Raw genomic sequence first — 20,875 nt, forward strand, 5'->3', positions numbered from 1 at the left:
TCCAGTATTATTCTTATTTTACTAGAGTCTATGGCCTCATACATCTTGTCTGAGAGAACTGTTCGTTGAAAAAACTTAACCTGTCTTCAGTGATTTTGGAGGGAGGAGTATATTATATAACAGTCCATGACACGATCAGCCTAGTAGGAAGCCTTCTCAAAAGGTGGTCACATGACTCATAATCACACACACTGGAAATACACCAGAAGTGCATTTGCCCAGCATGAAAGATGCTGGGAATGTGAGACGCTACCCCGCTGACATGTTACAAAGTTATGTCTATGGAGCATCTAAAATTGCCAAAATGACTTTTTAAGAAAATTAATTCAGTGGAGAAAAACTTTTCTAGCCAGTGTTTGGCATTATATAAATAGTAGGAGTGTGTGACAGGCTTAAAATTTCAAACGCTCAGTGTTGTAATTGTCCAGTTTTAAAAAGGGCATAATGAATGAAATGAAATTGTAATGGGGTGCCTTTGGTAAAGATCAGAAAGCCACTGACATTTTCATCTGTAGCGACTAATACTAAAGTTTTAGTTCATCAAGTAAGTGAGAGTGTTATAATACTGTATATCAACTATACCTCAATTAAAAAAAGAAAAAAAATGAGAGTGTATAAACTTGCCAAGCTGAAGTATATTTTGCAACTTGTAAAACTGGTTTATTTCATTATTTTAGAAATTAATATGCATGATTTGATAATTGCGAAGACATTTAAAAAATAAAACTTACTGTCCTTGTTTCACCCTTGCATTGGCCAAAACATCCCTGGGGTTAACTGGTTATCCAGAGGGAGGGAAAAAAACCCCCCAAATCTTAAGTTTTACCTCCCCCTGACTAAATCACTACCTCCTGACAAATAATAAAGTTAGAGAAAACACTGGGTGTAATTACAAAAAAAGAAAAATTAACCCAACACATAGACTGCATACTTAAAGTTTAAAAAAAAGAAAGGGAAAATAAAATGTGCACACACACACACACACACACACACACACACTATTCTATACTACTTCTACCTCTCTCTTTATAAAACACAATGATCCTTTAAATATCCAGTAACCCCTTGTTGTCTTCAATATATGGGTTAGCAGAGTAACGGATTTCCATTGCAAACGACTCTCTTCTGGAAGTTGTAAATGTTCTTTCGATAACGCCCAGAACCACTTATGTTTTGCAAGTCCTGACAGAGGAGCTGCTGTAGCAGCTGTTACGTTCTGTTATGTCCTGTTCTGCAACTAGTAACCATGGCCCTCCCCCCCCCACCTTTAGACAATAGGATCATTAATTCCAAGCCTCTTAGTTTTCCACTTTTTAAGTACTAACCGTCTTAAATAATTTCTAAAATACACTGCTAGGACCCGAAGGGACTGGTACAGAATCCCATTCTGAAGAGACTTCTGTTTCTTCTGTCCTTCCTCTATCAGAAGACTCTTTTGTGAACTCAGCCTATAATCCACATGCGTATATCGAATCTGTTGGGGTCAATAATGAGATATAGGCCTGATGGGTGTATTCAGTCCAAGGCCCAGGAGGTAGTAACCTATTCAGTCCTAGCTGATGTCTGAAACTTTTCTTTTGTTGTCTGAAGACCTCCTCAAACCATGGATTCCCAAACTTCTTTGGCTTCTAAGTGATTGTTTCTTACATTTTTGCTTTAGGAGTATTCAAGGCTATGAGAATCATGGTTGAACCATAATTTCTAAAATGCTACAAGCTGTTATCCTAAATTAAAGCTTCTTTTATTCCAAACATCATAGGCATCTCTCTGAGAGATAGATAAAAAAAGAAGAGTATACACTTCTTACTTCTTTTTTTGTCCTATCCTCATAGGCCAGTAGTGAGACCTGAAATTGTTTTAGGAAACCTGAGATGTTTGCACATAAGTAAAAATAACAGCGTCAAAGCCTTCCCCAAGTTACCCTGGGCTTAAAAACAAAAAAAAGAACAGTCAAGGAATTCATATATAGACCATCTGAGCGATTGACTTTCTTCCAAAGAGTACAAGGGATGCCTTTCTACAATGCAGCGAGGAACAGAATGTGAAAAAGAAACTGAATTCATCAAAGATCTTTATAGAAAACAAGAATTCCAAAGATCCTTGCACTTGTCATGCTTTCTTTCCAGATCCCACTACTAAGCATCGAAAGAACACACTCTTCTTCATACATTTCCATAAAAACACACAAATTACCCAAATGGAACCTCTGGGAAACTTTAACACAAAAACTGTATGTCAGATCTTTTTAAACATTTTGGCCTTTTGGGCCACCTGACAAGTTAGTATTTTATTCCAATTTCTAAGAAACTGTGTGCAGATCTGGCAGCTTTTCATGCTCTGGGGAGAAAAGAAATTACTGTGTGGAAATAGAAGATGTAGCCAATGTCTGCAAAAAAGTCTTCCCCATTCTCTGGAGTGACTTCACTAACTCAACTAAACCAGAACTGATGACTGCCATCCTTCTTACTTGTGCTTGTAGGATGCTGGGTCTCCTCTTCATCATGATATCCACGGTGACTGAGAGAAGAGTGTGTTTCCTGGGTCCATTTTTCTCCATAAGCACTGGTGCTACTTCTGTCCACATCTGTCGTGATGATGGTTATATACACTGTGACTTTTTATCAACCAACTTTTGACTGTTCTGTTTTTTCATTAAAGTACATGCCATCTAATGGTCAATGCCTAAATAGTACCTCTGAGTATCTCCTCTTAATACTTGGGAGTGAATCCACTAATATCTCCCAAGAGAAAACCAACGGGCATGGACATTTCTTAATGATTACCTGTTATTGTACTACAACCACTTTATCAAGAGCAGCACCACAAACCATTTTAATGTATTCATTTTTATTTATTTATTTATTTATTTTTTTGCGGTACGCGGGCCTCTCACTGTTGTGGCCTCTCCCGTTGCGGAGCACAGGCTCCGGACGCGCAGGCTCAGTGGCCATGGCTCACAGGTCCAGCTGCTCTGCGGCATGTGGGATCTTCCCGGACCGGAGCACGAACCCGTGTCCCCTGCATCGGTAGGCGGACTCTCAACCACTGCGCCACCGGGGAAGCCCCGTATTCATTTTTATAATGAAGCAACATAAAATGTCTTGTGCCCAGATGATATAATTGACAAATGACTCCTAAGCTGAACTGAGTATCCTCATGAAAGTTCACTAAGAATCTGTGATGAGATATTAACTGGATTTCCCACTGTGTCCCGATGATTGACCTCTGCAGCATCAAAGACTTTGAGGGAAAAAAAAAGTCTTTAATTAAGTATGTGTAACCCATTACCAGTCATCCTTGTGGTTGTCTGAAGTGATACTTCTGGATTCGAATGGCCTGGGCTCGGTTGCGTCCAATCCTCGTTCTGTTGTGGGTGGTTAAAAACCCGTGGTGTGGTTGAAACTGTGATAATGATGATTGAAGTAATTAGGAGAATGTTATTTCTTGAGCCTTCACCACTTGTTCTGCATATGTCTCCCTTCTTTAGTCTATAGAGTAAGTCATCTATACCAGGCTGTATAGATGGTTGAGTGGAAATGAAGGGAAAGCAGAGAATGCCTTCAGCTTGCTTCAGCCATACTGTTAAGCATCTCAGTGTCCTTTGCATTCTGTCAGAGAACACGTAGGGGTCAGAACATGAGATCTTCTGGAGAAAGCAGCCAAAGAAGCTGCAGCAGGAGGAAGAACAGCTTTGAAAACACCAGCCCTACACCAAGGAGAACCAAAGACGTCAGCGCTTTGCCTGTCCATGCAGTCTCTAAGGACCCTCTGCAATGGAAAGCCCAAGGAATCTGTAACACTGCCAAGTGTGCTACATGTAGATCCTCAGGCTGAAGAGTAGATACCTGAAAAGTTATACCATGATGACCAGTTTACATTATTAGTTTTGGTGGGGAAAGAAACACCCTGCGCAGCCAGAGCTTTCCTATAGATGATTCTAACAAAGAATATCTACCTAGAACAGCCATGTGATTTAGCTGTACATTTCTGAATATTTATATTTATCAAACACCTACGGTATTCTCATCAAACACAAAGCATTTCATGAGCAAGCCATTCATAGCCAATGAAAGAAAACCAAGATGCACACATTCAGTAGAAAACACCATAGGTAACCAACCACCATCACAGCAGCTCCCCAAAGATAAAAAGGGGCATACATCCACCAGTGCCCTGATACTGTCACCCAAAATGATAGGGCTGGAAGAGGAGATGCACCTGACAGAAGAACCAGGACAAAATCAGAATCAATGTCTTTTGTGAAAGGTTATTTGCAAATACATCCTAATTCTTTCAAACTTTATTTTGATACCCAAATAATACAAAACTCTTTTCAGAACTATAATACTATCAGCTCTATTTCACAAGTTAATAAAATCAGGTTTAGAATCATTAACTACATTTTCAGTAAGCATGAAAAACTGGCAGTTATCATACCCCTATGGAAGAGAGAGGGCATCATGCTGGATTACGTGCACAGGTGCCAAGAAGAAAAGTGAGCTGAAATCGGAAAATATGCCACAGAGATGAAATAATATCAAGGGAAGTTTTCCCCTGGAGCTTGATGATACGATTCATTTTCAGGTTGATCTGTTTGGCTTGCCACTCAAGAGGGTTTAGTTTCTCAAGTGTCAAGACCACATCTTTCCTGATGCCCGACTTAGAAGATGTGGCCACATCCTGAACCCAGCAGACAGTATAATAGTAAAGCTCCAGTGTCTTGGGGTATTTGGTTTTCTTTTTGAAGTGACTAAAGAGAGTTTCTTTGTTAGGTCTCTGAGCTCTGCAGGGGTGTCCAACTAAGGAATACACTACTTGAAAGCTTAGATATAAAGCATATAGTTCATCTCGAGTATTTGTTGTATCGATGTCATATACTCAGATGCCTCAGGCCTAAGCTATGCTTTTGGACCCCTCCCTCCTGGGGTGCTGTCCTTTTGGGGATGAAACCCTCAGGTTCCAATTGGATGGACAGGACTTCTGTGACCTGAGAGAGCTCATGTAGCACCTCAAAGGCACATCTTCTCTAAAAAACAAGGCAGAGCTGTGATAGAGTCAGGTTCAGGATCTCATCTCGGTTCAGCAATATCGCAGATCATGACAGGTATGTATAGGAAACTCAGTCATTTGGCAGACTATTAGACCAACCTTTGAATTTTTTTAAAGGACCTTTCAGCTCAATTTCCATCTCTGTTCTCAAAAAGGTTTATAATTGTCACGAATTTGGATACTATTATGCAATGGTTTCACTATTTGTTTTTAATAATTGGCACTGTTTTGTTATCTAGCTCAGCTTTAACACATAAATAAACAAAACAGGAAGTACCTGAGGCATTAGAAATTTTATAAAAGATATTTTTTCCATTTCTCCTCCAAATATATTTTGGCTTCCATTAAAAAAAAATCAGTTTTTTCCTTCATAATCTCATCAAGGTATAATTAACCTGGGATCATAGGCTTATGCTCAATTTTCATATTAACTATTTCCTAAGATCGACACTCTTGGGCATCACTCAGATTAATCGATAAGCCTGGCATAGATGGTTCTACAGGAATTGGTTATTCTTACTGGTGCTGGAGATAAAATCTTCATCATCATCAATGTCTGATCCAGAGTAACTGGGGTGTCTGTCACTTTCATCTTCATTTTCTTCAGTTGCCTCCCAGCCTGCTGAGATGATATTTGAATCCGTACCTGTTGTGGTGACTTGCATTAGTGGCTGAGCTGGATGCCGAGCAACCCATTTGACAAAGGAAGAAAATCAGGCACAGAATGTATAAAAGGATGCCCGAGATCATAAGAAGAAAGTGAGAGATTTGACTTCTATACCCCAAATTCTTATATTCTGGTCTCTGAAGCTAATGTATAGATCCAAAAACAGCTGGCTATGATCTTTACAACTGAACACTCTTTTTAAGGAAGTTAAAAGAATAAATATGGACATAACCCCACCAAACAAGTAAAAGAAAAAGAAGGCCAATAAACACAGCCCCATGCTTTCAGATGCATTTATTATTAACCATATGCCATGAAAGCTAGGGTGTCAAGAATAGAACGAAAAGGTTTCACACATGTGCCTATTTGTTTTATCAAGCCACCGTCAGTAAAACCTTGGAATCTAAACACGTCAGTCATTTCTAAAAATCCCTTAGTTGTATTCACTATTTGCTATTCACCCAGCTATGAGGTTTGATCTTCTCTAGCATTTGATTACTGTAGCTCTGAACGCAAATGAAAGCTATACTGCAGTTCCCATCAATACTTTAGCACGTAGCCAAAAAAAAAAACAAAACAAAATTAAGTCAATTAACAGAGAAATTTTGCGGGGCATTTATTAGTCAACCAAAAGGGTTGACTAGAATGGACTGTAGCCAATATTTGGGAAAATTCTCACTTTTTCCCTTTTGGATGCAATCCTAGGAAAGGAGATGGAAAGCCTCCACCTCTTCGCAGTGGTTACTATAGATGTCTCTTTACTAGAAAGGGGTTTCCTATATTTTGAATGAGATTCATGCTATCTTTTAGAATGACCATTTATCTTTGCATCCTACGAGTATCTATCCCAAAAACAGTTCCATTGATGGAGATTTTTGTTAGCTCTCCCTATGCTATTTTATTTTCTCATGAAAAGTCAAGAACTTTTTTATCACTTCAGTCATTTTAGAACATCTTTCAGAGTCAAAGTTTTGTTCTGTCATTGAGAAAGACCTAGCCCCCTTCTCCAGCTCCCATATTAGCCTCCTCCTGGGCTACATTAATTCTATAGGATAGAAAGAAGAAATCTGCTTATTAGTACTAAGAAGTCAAACATATAGATCTCAGGGTCATGAAAAACATTTGTGAAACCAGCATGAACTTTAGACTTTGACAATATCCCCGAGGTTAATGAAAATTACTGAAGACTGCCAAGAAAACATAAGAAATGAGATAATAATAACTCGTTACCAGCCATTATTGTTGTGGTGTGAAGATGAATCCTGGATGCTGATGGCTGAAACCACCAAGAAAACCAATCCTGGGCTTCTTGCCTCTTGGTTGCTGTTTTGGAAGTTGTACCACTAGTGCTCATCAAAGCTGTTGTAACCATAATTGAATTGATTGTTGAAAGGTTAATTATCAGTGCCTAAGAAATAGCATTGTATGTGCTTTCATTCTTTTACCACTCAAGAGTCATCTATACATGATACAGATGGCGGAAAGAAAGAGAAAAAGCACAGAAGTTCCATTTCTTTCCAAGGCCCAAACCAGGGTTCATAGAATGTCAGAGATGGAAGGATCTTAAACAGCATCTGGTTCGTGCTCCTCAACTTGAAGATGAAAAAGCTGTGCTGGACAGACCTTGACTTGTCTGAAGTTAGGATGATTAAACAAGAGAGAAGTCTTGAGGAGAGCGTGAGAGCTGTCTTTGAATTTTGAAAGGCTATAACATAAACAAGGGATTAAAGTTTTGTTTGTGTTCCTAAAAGGTCAAACTAGGACCTGTGGTGAGAATTTCAGGAGATCAATATTCTTCCAGATGTTAGATTTGAAAAGGTAATAATCTGAACTCTCCAACAATGACAGTATTATACAGAAAGTATTATAACCCCCACCATCAGAAAGAGCACTTAGCAGGAAAATTGTGTCAAGGATTAAACGACTGGAAATGTTGATGGAACGAGACTGTTTAAGATCCTCTCCACATCTGAGAGTCTCTGATGCTAAAGGATGATGAGTCCTCGCGCATCATCTTCTACACATTCTATCTTGGTCAACCAACATCATCCTCCAAGAATTTAGGGTACGACACTTCTGCCAGCAGTCCCACACACATAGCCCCAGCAACCCCTGATACGTGGAAGAAGGACACATGAGGTGGAAGCCTGAAAGAGATGCCATTCCACTTTAGTTGGCATCCAAATTCCCTAGCAGCCTTGCCCACGGTCGCTTTTATATCAACACTAGATTTTGCAAAGCAGAACAGAACATTTTGAGACCCAGTTTTTGAAAATAGGATAATCAATCAGGAAAGACAAACGAAGATGAAGTGACCCAATGATCTCACTAACAAGACCAGAAGCAAGAGTCTTGACTTGAAAACTTCCAAAGACTGCCATTTCTGCAACCATGATGTGCATCAGAAGAACAGTACAGAATAGTAGACAAAAAACTGAAAAAAGTTCAAGCAGAGAGGCTGAAACCATCATTAAATCGCCAAGTACAAAAGTAAAGTGAATTAGATTTCTTTCTTCCAGTTATCAAGAAAGCCCAGAAGTGTCACAAGATGAAGTACTGACAAGACCTTTTCCTTCACAGTGTTTGTACTATGAAGATGAACATTGTCAACATTTTAAAAATACCATTTTTTAAATTCTGCAGTCAGTCTCTCTCTCTCTCTCTCTCTCTCTCTCTCTCTCCAGCATTATCTTAATCAGTATGATATGCAATCATAACATAACATCAGTACTATTTTCCTCACAGGAGTATTTGTGAAAATAAAAAATACAGTTTATTCAATGTATTATAAACTAAGCAAATGTAAAGGACCATTTTTATAACTCTTTTCCTGCATAAAAAATGCTTAATTATTTTGAAATGTGGCCATATCCTCCATCAACGAAAGTTAGTAAGTGAAGGTATGCTTATAATATCCCATTGTTATAGACTTTGAATGTTTTTTCCGCAAAAGCTCTCAAACTCTCAAAAACACTTTATAGTGATTTAGAATTAACAGTCATACATCCAGGGAGCTTTTTAGAGGCCTAGATTTTGATATAAAGCAACAGGTCACTTCCCACACTTTATAGTTGAGGTATCAGATGTCCAAACAATTGTTCAGGGCCTAGTACTTTCCATCTGTAAATCAGTATTTTCCTCTATTATTATTACTGGCTGTGATAATTAGATCAGTGGAAAGTAGGAGTATGCATTTTCTAATAGACTTCTTTCAAGAGGACATGTTCTGAATTAATCTCTTAATTGAAGCTCTGAAGGAAAAATAATTCTGATTCTACGTGCATGTTGCCAAAGGAAAACAAGTAGGACATTGGGCAGAATCCAGTCATGTCCCCAGATCTGTGGGCCTCTCTGTTAAATGAAACGGTACCAAGATCCTGTTCTAAGGGATGGTGACAGAACATCAGTAGGGAACTTCAGCATGATAATGGTGTCCCTTCCGTTAACACTGAAAGGCTTGGCATTTAGAACAACAGATAAGCAAAAGACGTAACAGTTTACCTGCCATTGCTGTTGTTGTCTGATCCTGAGTCTTAGGCTGTGAATTACCAAATGGGGGCCATATCCAATTATTTTGCTCCTGAGCTGCTGCATGGCTGTTTGAGGGCACCGTTGAAGTAACTGGATCAATTATGAAAATATCATTTTGTGAGGTCTTTCTAGAAAACCTTTACTCTCAGTCCTGTCTATATAAAATGTATGCATATACTATAGAGTGAAGATTAGAGAAGAGTGAGGCCTGATTTTATCTTTCCAGTCTCCTAAAGTCTCTTAGAATCTTAGGACAACATCAGAAATGCAAATTCTGTATGGATAACCACAGAGTGCTACCCGTTCTTCAAACGGAGACCCCTGAATACAGGCTCAGAACAAACCCAAGTAGCAACTGAATAACCCGTGATGGAAAAGAGATTTTATAGCTACCTGATTGGGTGACCCAGCCATGAAATGGATCATTCATTTATTTTCGGAATATCTTTAGAGGTGCTTGCTTGTATCTTTTGGATCTGTCTATCATTTTACCCAGGAAGCTTGTGATGACAAACTGGCATTTCAAAGTTCCACCCACACTCATTAATCTCAAGTCAAGCTTTATACTTGAGCAGGAACTTTGCAAAGGGTGTGTATTCAAAGTGTTGAAATCAGATAAAGCTTTGTCAAGTATCCATCTAACACTTTCTGTCACTTTTAATTCTAATTCAGAATGTGTTTCCAGAAAAGAAACACAACCGCCCAAGTTAGAGAAATTCTGGACTCTATGCAAATTAGAGAAAGGATAATCGGTGCTATTTTGCAATTTGAAATCTCGCACTTGACTCTCAAGCTAGACTTGAGTCGAGAATGTTTCCCTGTAGAAGAAGAATGGCAAAGATCATCAGGATAAACATCTAAACCAGGTGAGATTTTTAAAAACCAGTTTGAGTCATATGCGCCCTTGAAAATCTGATATAAGTTATTGCTTCTCTCCTCGAAAAACAGATCCTACACATACGTATTCTCAAAGTTTTGCATATTTTTGGTGGCTCTTAAATAGCTTATGGCCTATCATTGAACCTACTGGATGTCCATGAACTCCAGGTTAAAAGCTTTGACTCTATACACACCCAATGTCAACTACCTACACAACATGCTCTATGCTACAAAGGACGCATTTACACAGAATAGACTAGAGAGATTGGGACCAATTTCACCACTGATGCCCCCAGATAAACCTGGGCATCCCCTTGGAAAATCTGCAGATTTTCCACTTTCCACCACTTTCTTACCTCAGTAACTTTATTAAAGATGCAGAACTCTGGACACCCTCACCCTATAGTACATCAGATAGAGACCAACAGGAAGCAAACATACAAAAGCAAGACAGAAATAGGCATTATTTCTGTCTTCCGAAAAAGAGGTGTATGAGATTTGGGGAAAAGGAAAAAAGCTACTGCCAAGACAGCAGAGTTTTCAATTTTCCCCACCCAAGTAAATCATGCCAGACCAAAAAATAATAATAATGATAAAAATTTTAAATATATATATTTATATATATATATATACACACACATATATATTTTTCTTTTACACCCAGAAGACAAGGAACTAAAGAGTTCCAAGGCAGGAGTCTGCTTCCTGAATTAGTTTAAGTTTTTGGATTCCAAAGAATTCCTGATCACCAGTAGAAAAAAGGCTTATGACATGCCTCCAGGAAAGCACTTCCAAAAACAACATTTATAATAGAGAGCCTGCTGGAAGTCAAAACCTACCCAGATGGTCGTTCTCACTGGCTCTCCCTATTGCCACCCACTAAGGACACTTAAGGATGGAATCAGCCACACAAGCCAAAGATACTCTTCTCTGTGCTCAGCCAGCCCTCCTCTTGACTTCTGCCCTCCTGTACGCATTAGAGGGGATTTGCAATCACTCCCTCCTGGTAAGTCCCAACTCTGAGTCCAACACTCATGAGGTTTTGCGATTCTCCTCACTGGGCTTAGAAACTATGGTCTATTCATGAACCAGCGCTACCTTGTTTGAGTACACCATACGCTATGTTCAAGTTTCTACCTGATTCTTTTCTTTGACACCTTTCTTCCCATGAGCTGATTTATTTGGCACTGCCGTAGTGGGTTCTGTGGCACTTCCATGGCTCTCAGGTTGGCTCTGGACTCACTCTGCTGGGCATACAAGTCTCTCTCTTCCTAAACTACTGAAACTTAACTAAGTGCTCTGGAAAGAGGAAAACACCATTCTTTTCTCAACCCAAATCCTGAACTATTTGTATTTAAGTAAACATACTTTTAACTAAATCATTTCCTTGATTTCTGAACAGTATATAGGCTCCATGAAGGTAGGTCCAACTCTGAGTCCCTGGTAACTAGAGCAATGTCTTGCACAGAGAAGACCTCAAATAGCAGTTGAATGAATGACTAGGTTACTAACCCTTACTTCTCCTCAATATTACTTTCTAAGGGTGTTTACCAATAGGTCCCAGGCATTAGAATAGCTTGGTACGTAGTAGGTCTTCAAAATATGTTTGCTGACTAAGGCAGGAGAGGCGCGGTCCTTTAAAAGATGTGCTATGAATGTTTATAAAATGTCCTCATTGCATTTTTTAAAGGACATGTGAAATACTATTTCTCTATAGGCTGTCAGCAGCTTGAATGTTAATTTCATCTGGTTCCCACAAGATGTCTTCTGTCACTATTTTCTTCTTTGGCGGGAAACGGGACTTTAGGATAGACCCGATCTGCTTCCTGCTGAGACCATTAGTTGTTGCGTTTGCCAACATCTGACAAAATTGCATGTCCTGATGATAAACCCCTTCAATGTGGCTACTTTATGAAGGCAGGGAACTCAAGAAGCAGCAAGTAACTAGCAGCCCACCTGCCTGGTTTGCAGAAGCTTCTCTCAAGAAGAGTTGTCCATGGAATTACAGACAACACAGTGACACAATCTTTGGAGAGCTAATAATCTGGGAAATCATGGGAAGTTTGAAAATATGTGCTTTTTGAAATGTTTCAAAGAATATGAGGAGAATGATCACAACCCAACTCTATTTGTATCACCCTTCTCAGCAAGATGCTAACAGAAATTTAAGACACTGTTGAGAAAGTAACCTTACATTAAAACCTAAGTGTCCATCGACAGATGAATGGATAAAAAAGATGTGGCACCTATATACAATGGAATATTAGCCAGCCATAAAAAGAAACGAAATTGAGTTAGTTGTAGAGAGGTGGATGGACCTAGAGACTGTCATACAGAGTGAAGTAAGTCAGAAAGAGAAAAACAAATACCGTATGCTAACACATATATATGGAATCTAAAAAAAAAAAAAAAAAAAAAAAAAATGGTTCTGAAGAACCTAGGGGCAGGACAGGAATAAAGACGCAGACGTAGAGAATGGACTTGAGGACATGGGGAGGGGGAAGGGTAAGCTGAGACGGAGTGGCATGGACATATATACACTACCAAAGGTAAAATAGATAGCTAGTGGGAAGCAGCCACATAGCACAGGGAGATCAGCTCGGTGCTTTGTGACCACCTAGAGGGGTGGGATAGGGAGGGTGGGAGGGAGATGCAAGAGGGAGGGGATATGGGGATATATGTATATGTATAGCTGATTCACTTTGTTGTAAAGCAGAAACTAACCCACCATTGTAAAGCAATTATACTCCAATAAAGATGTTAAAAAAAAAAAAAAAAATCCTAGTGCTCTGGTGATTTCCCTGGCTTCTGGGTGATGAGGAATAGAAAAGGGCCCTGTCTGGAGCATTTGCAAACTAGTAAATTTCTGCCACACTCTTTGAAGACCCGAGTTCCACCCCTCAGGAGCCGTAGCCAGGAAAAGAGAAAACCCACACCATAGTAGGAAAGCTGCTGAAGAAGCAGCTGCCCTATTTGAGCGTGAATAATCCTCCACAGAAGGGACGCAGCCCATCTGGGAAACAAACAAACCATAGGGGAAAAGCAAAGAAGGAAGCAGAGAAGGAGACAAGGGGAAAATGTAAACACCTTCCAATGAAAGTGAAGCCCCGGGGCCAAAAACCCAAAGAAATCTAACGCAATGTTTACATATTTGCACTCTAGCTGTCCCAAAGTAATGATACCCACATAACCAAGCAAGAATTAAGAACCTTCCCCTACCAGCTGGGATAGCAAACTTTTAAGCAGATTACTTTGATCAGATAACTCCTTCAGGTATGCTTCCTTAGACCAAAAACAAAGGAATTGCTTAGCAAATCATGGGTGGTGAATATGACTAATTATTACTCAATTAATAATATGAAAATACATCAGGTTAAAACCTAAAAATATAAAATTAAACTGAGAAAAGTAGCAGATGAAATGGCATGCATATGCTATGATCACAACTTTATGAAAACAACCACAGATGGATAAGAACAAGAAGGAAACATGCAAAAATGAAAAGAGCTTCTGCATCAGGCTTGAATTGTCACCGTATCTCTGGGACAAGAGAACAAGGGAAGCTCTTCTGAAAAACTTCCAATATGGTACTTCTTGTAGATGAAAAACAAAAGGTAGGCAGTAGCAGTCAATGCATACGGCGCACTGGTGCACTGACGACCACAGCAGCCCGCCTCCCCAGATGGTGTCACCACCTTCTAGAGGCGGAGGCAATCAACAGGTGAGTGGGGATCGCTCAGGAAGAGCAGAGACGCTTTTTGCAAACGAATCGCTATTGGAAAGCACAGTGATTCATTCTCCTTACTGGTAGCTGAGGTAGTCTCTGGGCTGCTGGGGACCCAGGGACTATCTTGGTCCAGGGTCGGGTACACGGTTGGAAGATGGGTGTGGAAGATGTTGTAGCCCCCTGAAGTGCTTCTCTCACTGGAGGATCCACTGCTCATGTCCTCCTCGGGAGTGGTGCTGGGGTTGATGTCATCGGGGTTAGTTCTGTATTCCCCTTTCTTGGTGTACCGGGTGCCATCACGGTTAACAATAGCTGGGAGACAGAGAAGGCACTTTCAGAGCTGGACAGCTGACGTTTTCCGACTGCAGGAAAGCTGTGGCTTATCTTAGAAGACTTCAAAGCTATTTTTCTTTTTTATGAAGTAAACCAACACCTAACTACCTCTCTAGTTGGGGGGATAGAGTGACCGATGCACTAAGAAAGTGAACTCTCCCTGCCCACCCACACACCCTGGAAATGCGGTGGGGGAAAAAGGGTGTGTTTGGGAATCCCCAGGTTCGAATCCCAGCTTCGTGTGGCTCTAGACAAGGTAGGTAACCCTCTGAGCTCCAGTTTCATCATTTGTAAAATAGGGATGATACTACCTTCTGCTATGAGCACTATATGATATGTTGTATGGAAAGTGCCTAGCGTAGTATTCAAGACAGAGTTGGTGCTCAATAAGTGATAATTCTCCTGCCTGGTCCCTACCCTCCCTTCTCAAGTGCATGTGATATTTGTTGCTATTAATTCCACCTATTTCGAGAAAGGATTTGAAATAGGAGACAAAGAAGTGATCGGTCTCAGCAGGGAATATACAAGCATAACTCATTTATTTGTGCTTCACTTTATAGCTTCACAGATACTGTGTTTTACACCTTGAAGGCTTGTGGAAACTCTGCGTTGTTAGATAATGGTTAGCATTTTTTAGCAATAAAATATTTTTAATTAAGGCATGTTTTTTTAAAACGTAATGCTATTACACACTTGGACTACAGTATAGTATAAATGTAATTTCTCTATGTGCTGGGAAACCAAAACAATTTATTGCAATATTCACTTTATTGCGGTGGTCTGAAACCTAACCCGCAATACCTCTGAGGTATGCCTATAAATTTAAAAATCCACAAAGAATTAAATTTTCTTTCTAAGCAGCAAATGTCAGTTTAAATGAACTTCCAGTCCTGGCTAAGAAATCAGTATGCTTAAATATCGACAGAGCCTCTGCCATCTTCTGTGAAATTCAACCTAAAATGAAGAAGCACAGATGTATACAAAGGTCAAAGTCTTTGGTTTAAACAAGCAGATGACTAGAATGACAGGAGGAGAAAGAGCAAGGAGGACTTCTTTCATCGTTCTCCTCTAAATGTGTTTGTTGCCTTCAAGCGTGGGTCACTCACTTCACAAGTGTGCATTTAGCGGAAATGATTTTCTGCTGTATGGCATTGGTAGGACTAAAGAGTCTGTCTGTCTGCCTATCTAGATTGCCCAAGTAGAACTATTAATAAAACATAAATTTGAAAACATTCCAAAGTCTCAATCACCCTAATTATCTCTGCAGATAAAGCTCTGACGAGAAAATATGACTAAACTTGAACAGGTCTAGACTTTGAGAGAGATCTGTGGGGACCAAGGAAATGGGGCATTTATTGAGCATCTACTATGGGCCAGGCGTGCATCAGACACATTATCTTTCTTAATTTTCATGACAAATTTCAAATGTTGTTTCATTACTCGGATGAGAAAACTGAGGCTCAGATCACCCGGGTGGTAAAGAACTAGGATTTCAAACCAGGCCTGATGTAGACAGCACACCTCACAGTGCAGGCCTCCCCTTCCTTTTCCAAGGTATAGGCCAGGGGCAATCTCTTTCCTAACTGTGGGGGGCTGGAACTGTGTGGTCCAGGACGATTCTGGTCCCCCTGCCACCATCACCACTGTCCCCATGCACACGGAGGGGTCTGGCTCTTAGGAGGCAGAAATCCAGCCTCCTCATCACTGTGATACTTCTCAAAAAATGAGGCTCAGAGTCGATCAGGTCAAGGTTAACAGGTTGACCTATTTGAAACTTCTGGCTGAAATATTCCATTTTCCACAGTGCCAACTGCCTACTTCTGAGGATAATCAAGATGGTTTTAGGTCGACATGTTGTAAATCATGCTGAAACGCATATCAGGAAGTTTGTATCCTTTATTATCATTTTTCAATACTCCAGTTAAATCAAACAGAAAATTTGGGGGGCCAGAATGTCCCTACCCCTGACACTTATCAATCCCTGTCTCTGAGAGAGAGAACATAGCTCAGACTCAGAGCCTTCAGCAGCTAGAATTTAAGAACATCATTTAATTTTTCTTACATTTACATTTATTTTTAAGGTTACATTTTATTTATAGCCAGAGATGTTGGCTTTCCATTTGCAGTTTTTTTAAATGTATTTTAAGTAGAAAAGAATGGGTCAATTAAATGAAAAATATCAAGTAAAAGATAGTTCTGTGTCCACAGAGATGCCAAAAAAATCTGAAAGTAGTTTTCAGACGACTGATGTTTGAGGAACAATGTATTGGGGTAAACCAGAGAGCAGTTTTAAGTCATCGAAGGAAAAGGGGAAGGGATGGTAAATCATAGCCACTGTCCCTAACCTTAGGGAAATAAGTGCTATTTTATAAAACATAGAAAATGCACCTCATCCTTTCTCCAAGAATAGGACAACTCAATCAAGGTTAAAAGAGATACGTACTTATGGTAATTGGTCCTTCAAAGGCATTGGGCAGGTCTGTGACTGATGTGCAGTCTTCTTCAGGTGGAGCTATGAAGTAGAAAAGAAAACAAAGGCATGAGAACTTGAAAAAAATAGGAGCCTAATTGATGTCCATTTCTACTAGTTAGGATGGTATTTTATTATAACTTATCCCAAATCATTCTCTTTTTCTGAAACTTAAGTTTCCTAGGAACTTCTCTGACCTTGGTGACGAATTTCCCACTTTTATTTTGCTGCACACATTTTTGGAAGCTTACTTGTTCCCCTCCCCATGCCAACAAATTCATTCATTAACAAATGTATATGTTCTATATCAAGCACTGTGGAAAGCTGGGGATACAATGGTAATACGATAGACATGGTCCTTCTCTAATGAGGTATACATTAGAAGTTATTTTTAATTTATTATTATAAAATTAATATGGGAATAACTGTAAAACTGTTAAAATAAAGAAATGTATGAACTATAATGAGGAAATCACATGTATCCCAATAATTTACAGAAATGATGGAAAAACACAGCCGACAAATGCAATCAAATGCCTGTCAACATGAACAGCATGAGAATCTGAAGATTAAAATAATCAACAAAGAATTTACTTAGTAGAAATATTTTTTTAAAAAACTAATCTTTCATCTTTTAATTAATGTATAAATTAATTGATTTAACAAATCTCCTAAATGCCTACCGTATATAGACTGCTTCTCCCCATATAGTTTCTGAGGTTGTCCGCCTTTGGTCCGGGTGCCCAGAGTAGTATTTCCTGAGGCTTCTGTTTTGGCTTATCTCATCACAGGCGCCTCTGACTTCTTTTTCTTTTGTCCTCCATTTACCTTCTACTCCCCCCCCCCCTTCTTCAGGGATAAAATTTCTGACTGTATGTTGGGCCTGCCTGATCACACACAAATGTTACAAGAGCAGCCCTTTGAGAAGCACAGTCTAAAGCTCTCTGAAAGCAGACCCTGAAAGTTCCACCCTGCCTGCCATCCCATGAGTCCTAAAGGAAGCCTGTAGAATGCTTTAACCAGTGGTTCCATTCCTGCCCAAATGCTCTATTCCATAACTGGACCTTGTGTTGAGCTCTAAAAACTCAGAGAGTTTTAAACTGGCTTTGCTGTTACAGGAAGATTGGATTAATTTGTGTATTACAGCTTTTATACTCCGTGTGTGTGTGTGTGTGTATATGTGTCTGTGTGTATGTATGTGTGTGTGTGTGCTTTAATGTAAAATGGAAACTTATTTGTTAGGTTGGTTTTTTCCAGAGTTGCTTCTTGGCAAAGAGGAAAGAACAAAGAGATGGATGGATGGATGGGTGGATGGATGGATGCATGGATGCATGGATGCATGGATGGATGGGTGGATAAATGGGTGGATGGATGGATGGATGGGTGGATGGATGGATGGTTGGATGGGTAGATGGATGGATGGACGGATGGATGGTTGGGTGGGTGTATGGATGGATGGATGGGTGGGTGGGTGTATGCATGGATGGAAGGATGGGTGGGTGGGTGGGTGGGTGGGTGGATGGATGGATGGATGGATGAATGGATGGATGGATGGATGGGTGGGTGGATGGATGGATAAATGGATGGATGGATGGATGGATGGATGAGTGGATGGATGGATGGATGGGTGGGTGGGTGGATGGATAGATAGATGGATGGATGGATGGATGGACAGGTGGGTGGATGGATGCATGCATGCATGCATGCATGGATGGATGGATAAATGGTTGGATGGATGGATGAGTGGATGGATGGATGGATAGATGGACAGGTGGGTGGATGGATGCATGCATGCATGCATGGATGGATGGATGGACAAATGGTTGGATGGATGGATCAGTGGATGGATGGATGGATGGATGGACAGGTGGGTGGATGGATGCATGCATGCATGGATGGATGGATGGACAAATGGTTGGATGGATGGATGGATGGATGGATGAGTGGATGGATGGATGGATGGATGGGCAGGTGGATGGATGGATAAATGGATGGATGGATAGAGGGAGGCAGGCAGGCAGACTGCTATCACAAGGAAGTCTGTTATCACAAGTATTTTAAGTGTCCTGCCATAAATTGCTGGGTACCCATGACACTGGACAAAAACACAAGTTAAATGAAACAGGGTTTGATTGCTTCCCAGTTTCTAGGAGCATCTTTTCCCACAGATAAAGGGGATGCCCTTTACCTGCCTATTCTTTGGCCTCATAGTGAAACTAACTGGCAGCTTTATATATTCAACTGCAGAAGACCAGGTTTTAGAAATAGCTGTTCTTGCAAGCGTTGATCAAAAGATTTCTCCGAAGAGAGACTCTTCAAAGAGAAAGTCACCTCCTTGGTAAGGCCATTCCTCACCATCCAATCTAAACCAGCCTCTCACCACTCTCCCACATCCATCACCATTGCATATTTGTTCTCATTTCTTCTTCAGGTTTCCTGGTAGCTAAAATTATCTTTACTTGATGGCTGTTCATGTCACATCTCACATCCCCTACCCTCTGCCACCCACCCACCTCCACAGAAATATGGAAACTCCACAAGATGAGTAGTAACTTCATCTTTCTTGGCTAGTTCTAGCCATTTATTTGTGATGGGGACAGAGAAGCACTCAAATATTTGTTGAATGAATGAAAAAAAAAACACACCAATATAATTTCCCAACAGTCCATTCTTCCAGTAAACATACCTAAGATATTAATCCCCAAAATGGTCTGCAAATACAAACAGGTCAAGAAACATCCAGATGAACCCTGAATGACAATGCCATAAGAAATAATTAAAGGAAGTTTCAGATCTATCAGTTCTTTTACTCATTTTAAGCATTTACTCAACACATATGACAGATCCCATTATAAACAAGGAGAAAAAAGATAAACATTTCTGTGTCTGCTTTTGAGGAATTCACAGGTCATGGGAGACAATAATAATACTTCTTTAGATTTTTACAGTTTTCAAAAAATTTTCTCAATGATTCCCTCACTTGAAATTCAGGGCAAATAGCCAACCTGGGAGATCTTGCAGAGTATCTACACAGTCTGTTCTGGGGACACCACCAGAAACTGTCCTGACCTATGAGATGTTTCTGATATTATTATATTGCTCAGACCCAGAAACAGGCCTTGGATTATGGCTTCTTAGTGGCAGGGATGGAATAACCTCCCCCAATTTCAAACACAATTGCAGGTAACAGTCGTACACTGGGGATTTCCAGGAGTAAAGTTGTAACAGAATGAAGCATGATGTCAAGAACACTAAGACAGTTTTGCAAATGGTGAGAGCATTGGTTCGAATGGAGTCCCTTCATGCTCCAATTCACCCTAACTTTTATAAAGAACATCAAGTCTGGCAAACATACTAAGATGGATGCTGACCCAAATGCGCGGTTAATACATTCACGCTCCCATGTCAGATACAGGGTGTCACTGGACAGCCTTTCACTGTGTTTAATGAGCATCGCACTGCTGGGAGAATCAAGCCTGGTGAGGTTTCCCTGAACCAAAGGATTTGTTAGAAAGACTCTGAGATGAGCTTCCTGATAGGCTGCATCTCAGAAACCTTGCACCCACCACACCAAAATGGCCAAGAGAAATGTTAATTATTCAGTCTAGCCAATCACTCAGTGACATAGAAAGACAGCTTCCTCAATGCCCAATACATACTTGTTGAATAAATGAGTGAATGAATAAAGAGATGAACGTAGAATCTTCCCCTAAAATCCTCCTTGAAAAGAGAACGAGGTATTTTACTGAAAGCAAACTTCAAAAACGAACTAATTCAGGTCAGTTCTCTGTGTTAACACAGAAGTCATCAAGCTTGTGCTGGGCCTGACCCCTGAGAAAAGAGGCAGTAAAAATTATGAAGCCTTATTTTCATTTGTAAACCGTAGGCCGTGTTTTACAAAAACACTGCTGAAATTGTAAGCTTATGGAAAGTATCTGCTAAGATGGAGCTGGCTTTGGTCCCTGTAGCCAATTTGTGTCGGGATCACATCACCAAGTCCTGACCACTTGCTTGTAGGTCTCAGGCTAAGATAGATTCAAAGATATTTCCAATGGAATCCTTGGCATAGAGCACAAGGTTATCAAGATCTGTCTCTCACTCAACACTCCCATCATCGTTCAACTCTAACCCAAGACATTTAGAATGTATTTATCCTTAGATAAACATTCTTCCCCAGCTCCTTTACTTTTCATCTCATGACTTCAACAAGATTAAATCC

The 20,875-nt window shown here is 40.1% G+C and overlaps 1 protein-coding gene across 18 annotated transcripts in view; it reads right to left on the minus strand.

Moving 5' to 3' along the window:
* Positions 1 to 20,875, minus strand: part of CD44 (CD44 molecule (IN blood group)) — an 86,668-nt gene that overhangs the window by 24,533 nt on the left and 41,260 nt on the right. For 4 of the 18 annotated variants that reach the window (XM_089914931.1, XM_089914923.1, XM_089914929.1 and 1 more), the window contains exons 4-10: positions 16,630 to 16,698; positions 13,932 to 14,165; positions 9,218 to 9,337; positions 6,947 to 7,075; positions 5,570 to 5,725; positions 3,289 to 3,402; positions 2,468 to 2,584 (exon numbers count right to left, since the gene is read on the minus strand). In XM_089914931.1, the coding sequence (XP_089771057.1) occupies positions 2,468 to 2,584; positions 3,289 to 3,402; positions 5,570 to 5,725; positions 6,947 to 7,075; positions 9,218 to 9,337; positions 13,932 to 14,165; positions 16,630 to 16,698 (939 nt within the window). The remainder of the gene's footprint in view (positions 1 to 2,467; positions 2,585 to 3,288; positions 3,403 to 5,569; positions 5,726 to 6,946; positions 7,076 to 9,217; positions 9,338 to 13,931; positions 14,166 to 16,629; positions 16,699 to 20,875) is intronic. The other 14 variants (XM_022583649.3, XM_022583648.2, XM_089914934.1 and 11 more) reach the window with 7 other exon arrangements.

Source organism: Delphinapterus leucas, chromosome 7 (genome assembly GCF_059928025.1).
Source record: "Delphinapterus leucas isolate spDelLeu-1000000601 "Yukka" chromosome 7, BTC_Dleu_Yukka2, whole genome shotgun sequence".
In the NCBI taxonomy this organism is placed as follows: domain Eukaryota; kingdom Metazoa; phylum Chordata; class Mammalia; order Artiodactyla; family Monodontidae; genus Delphinapterus; species Delphinapterus leucas.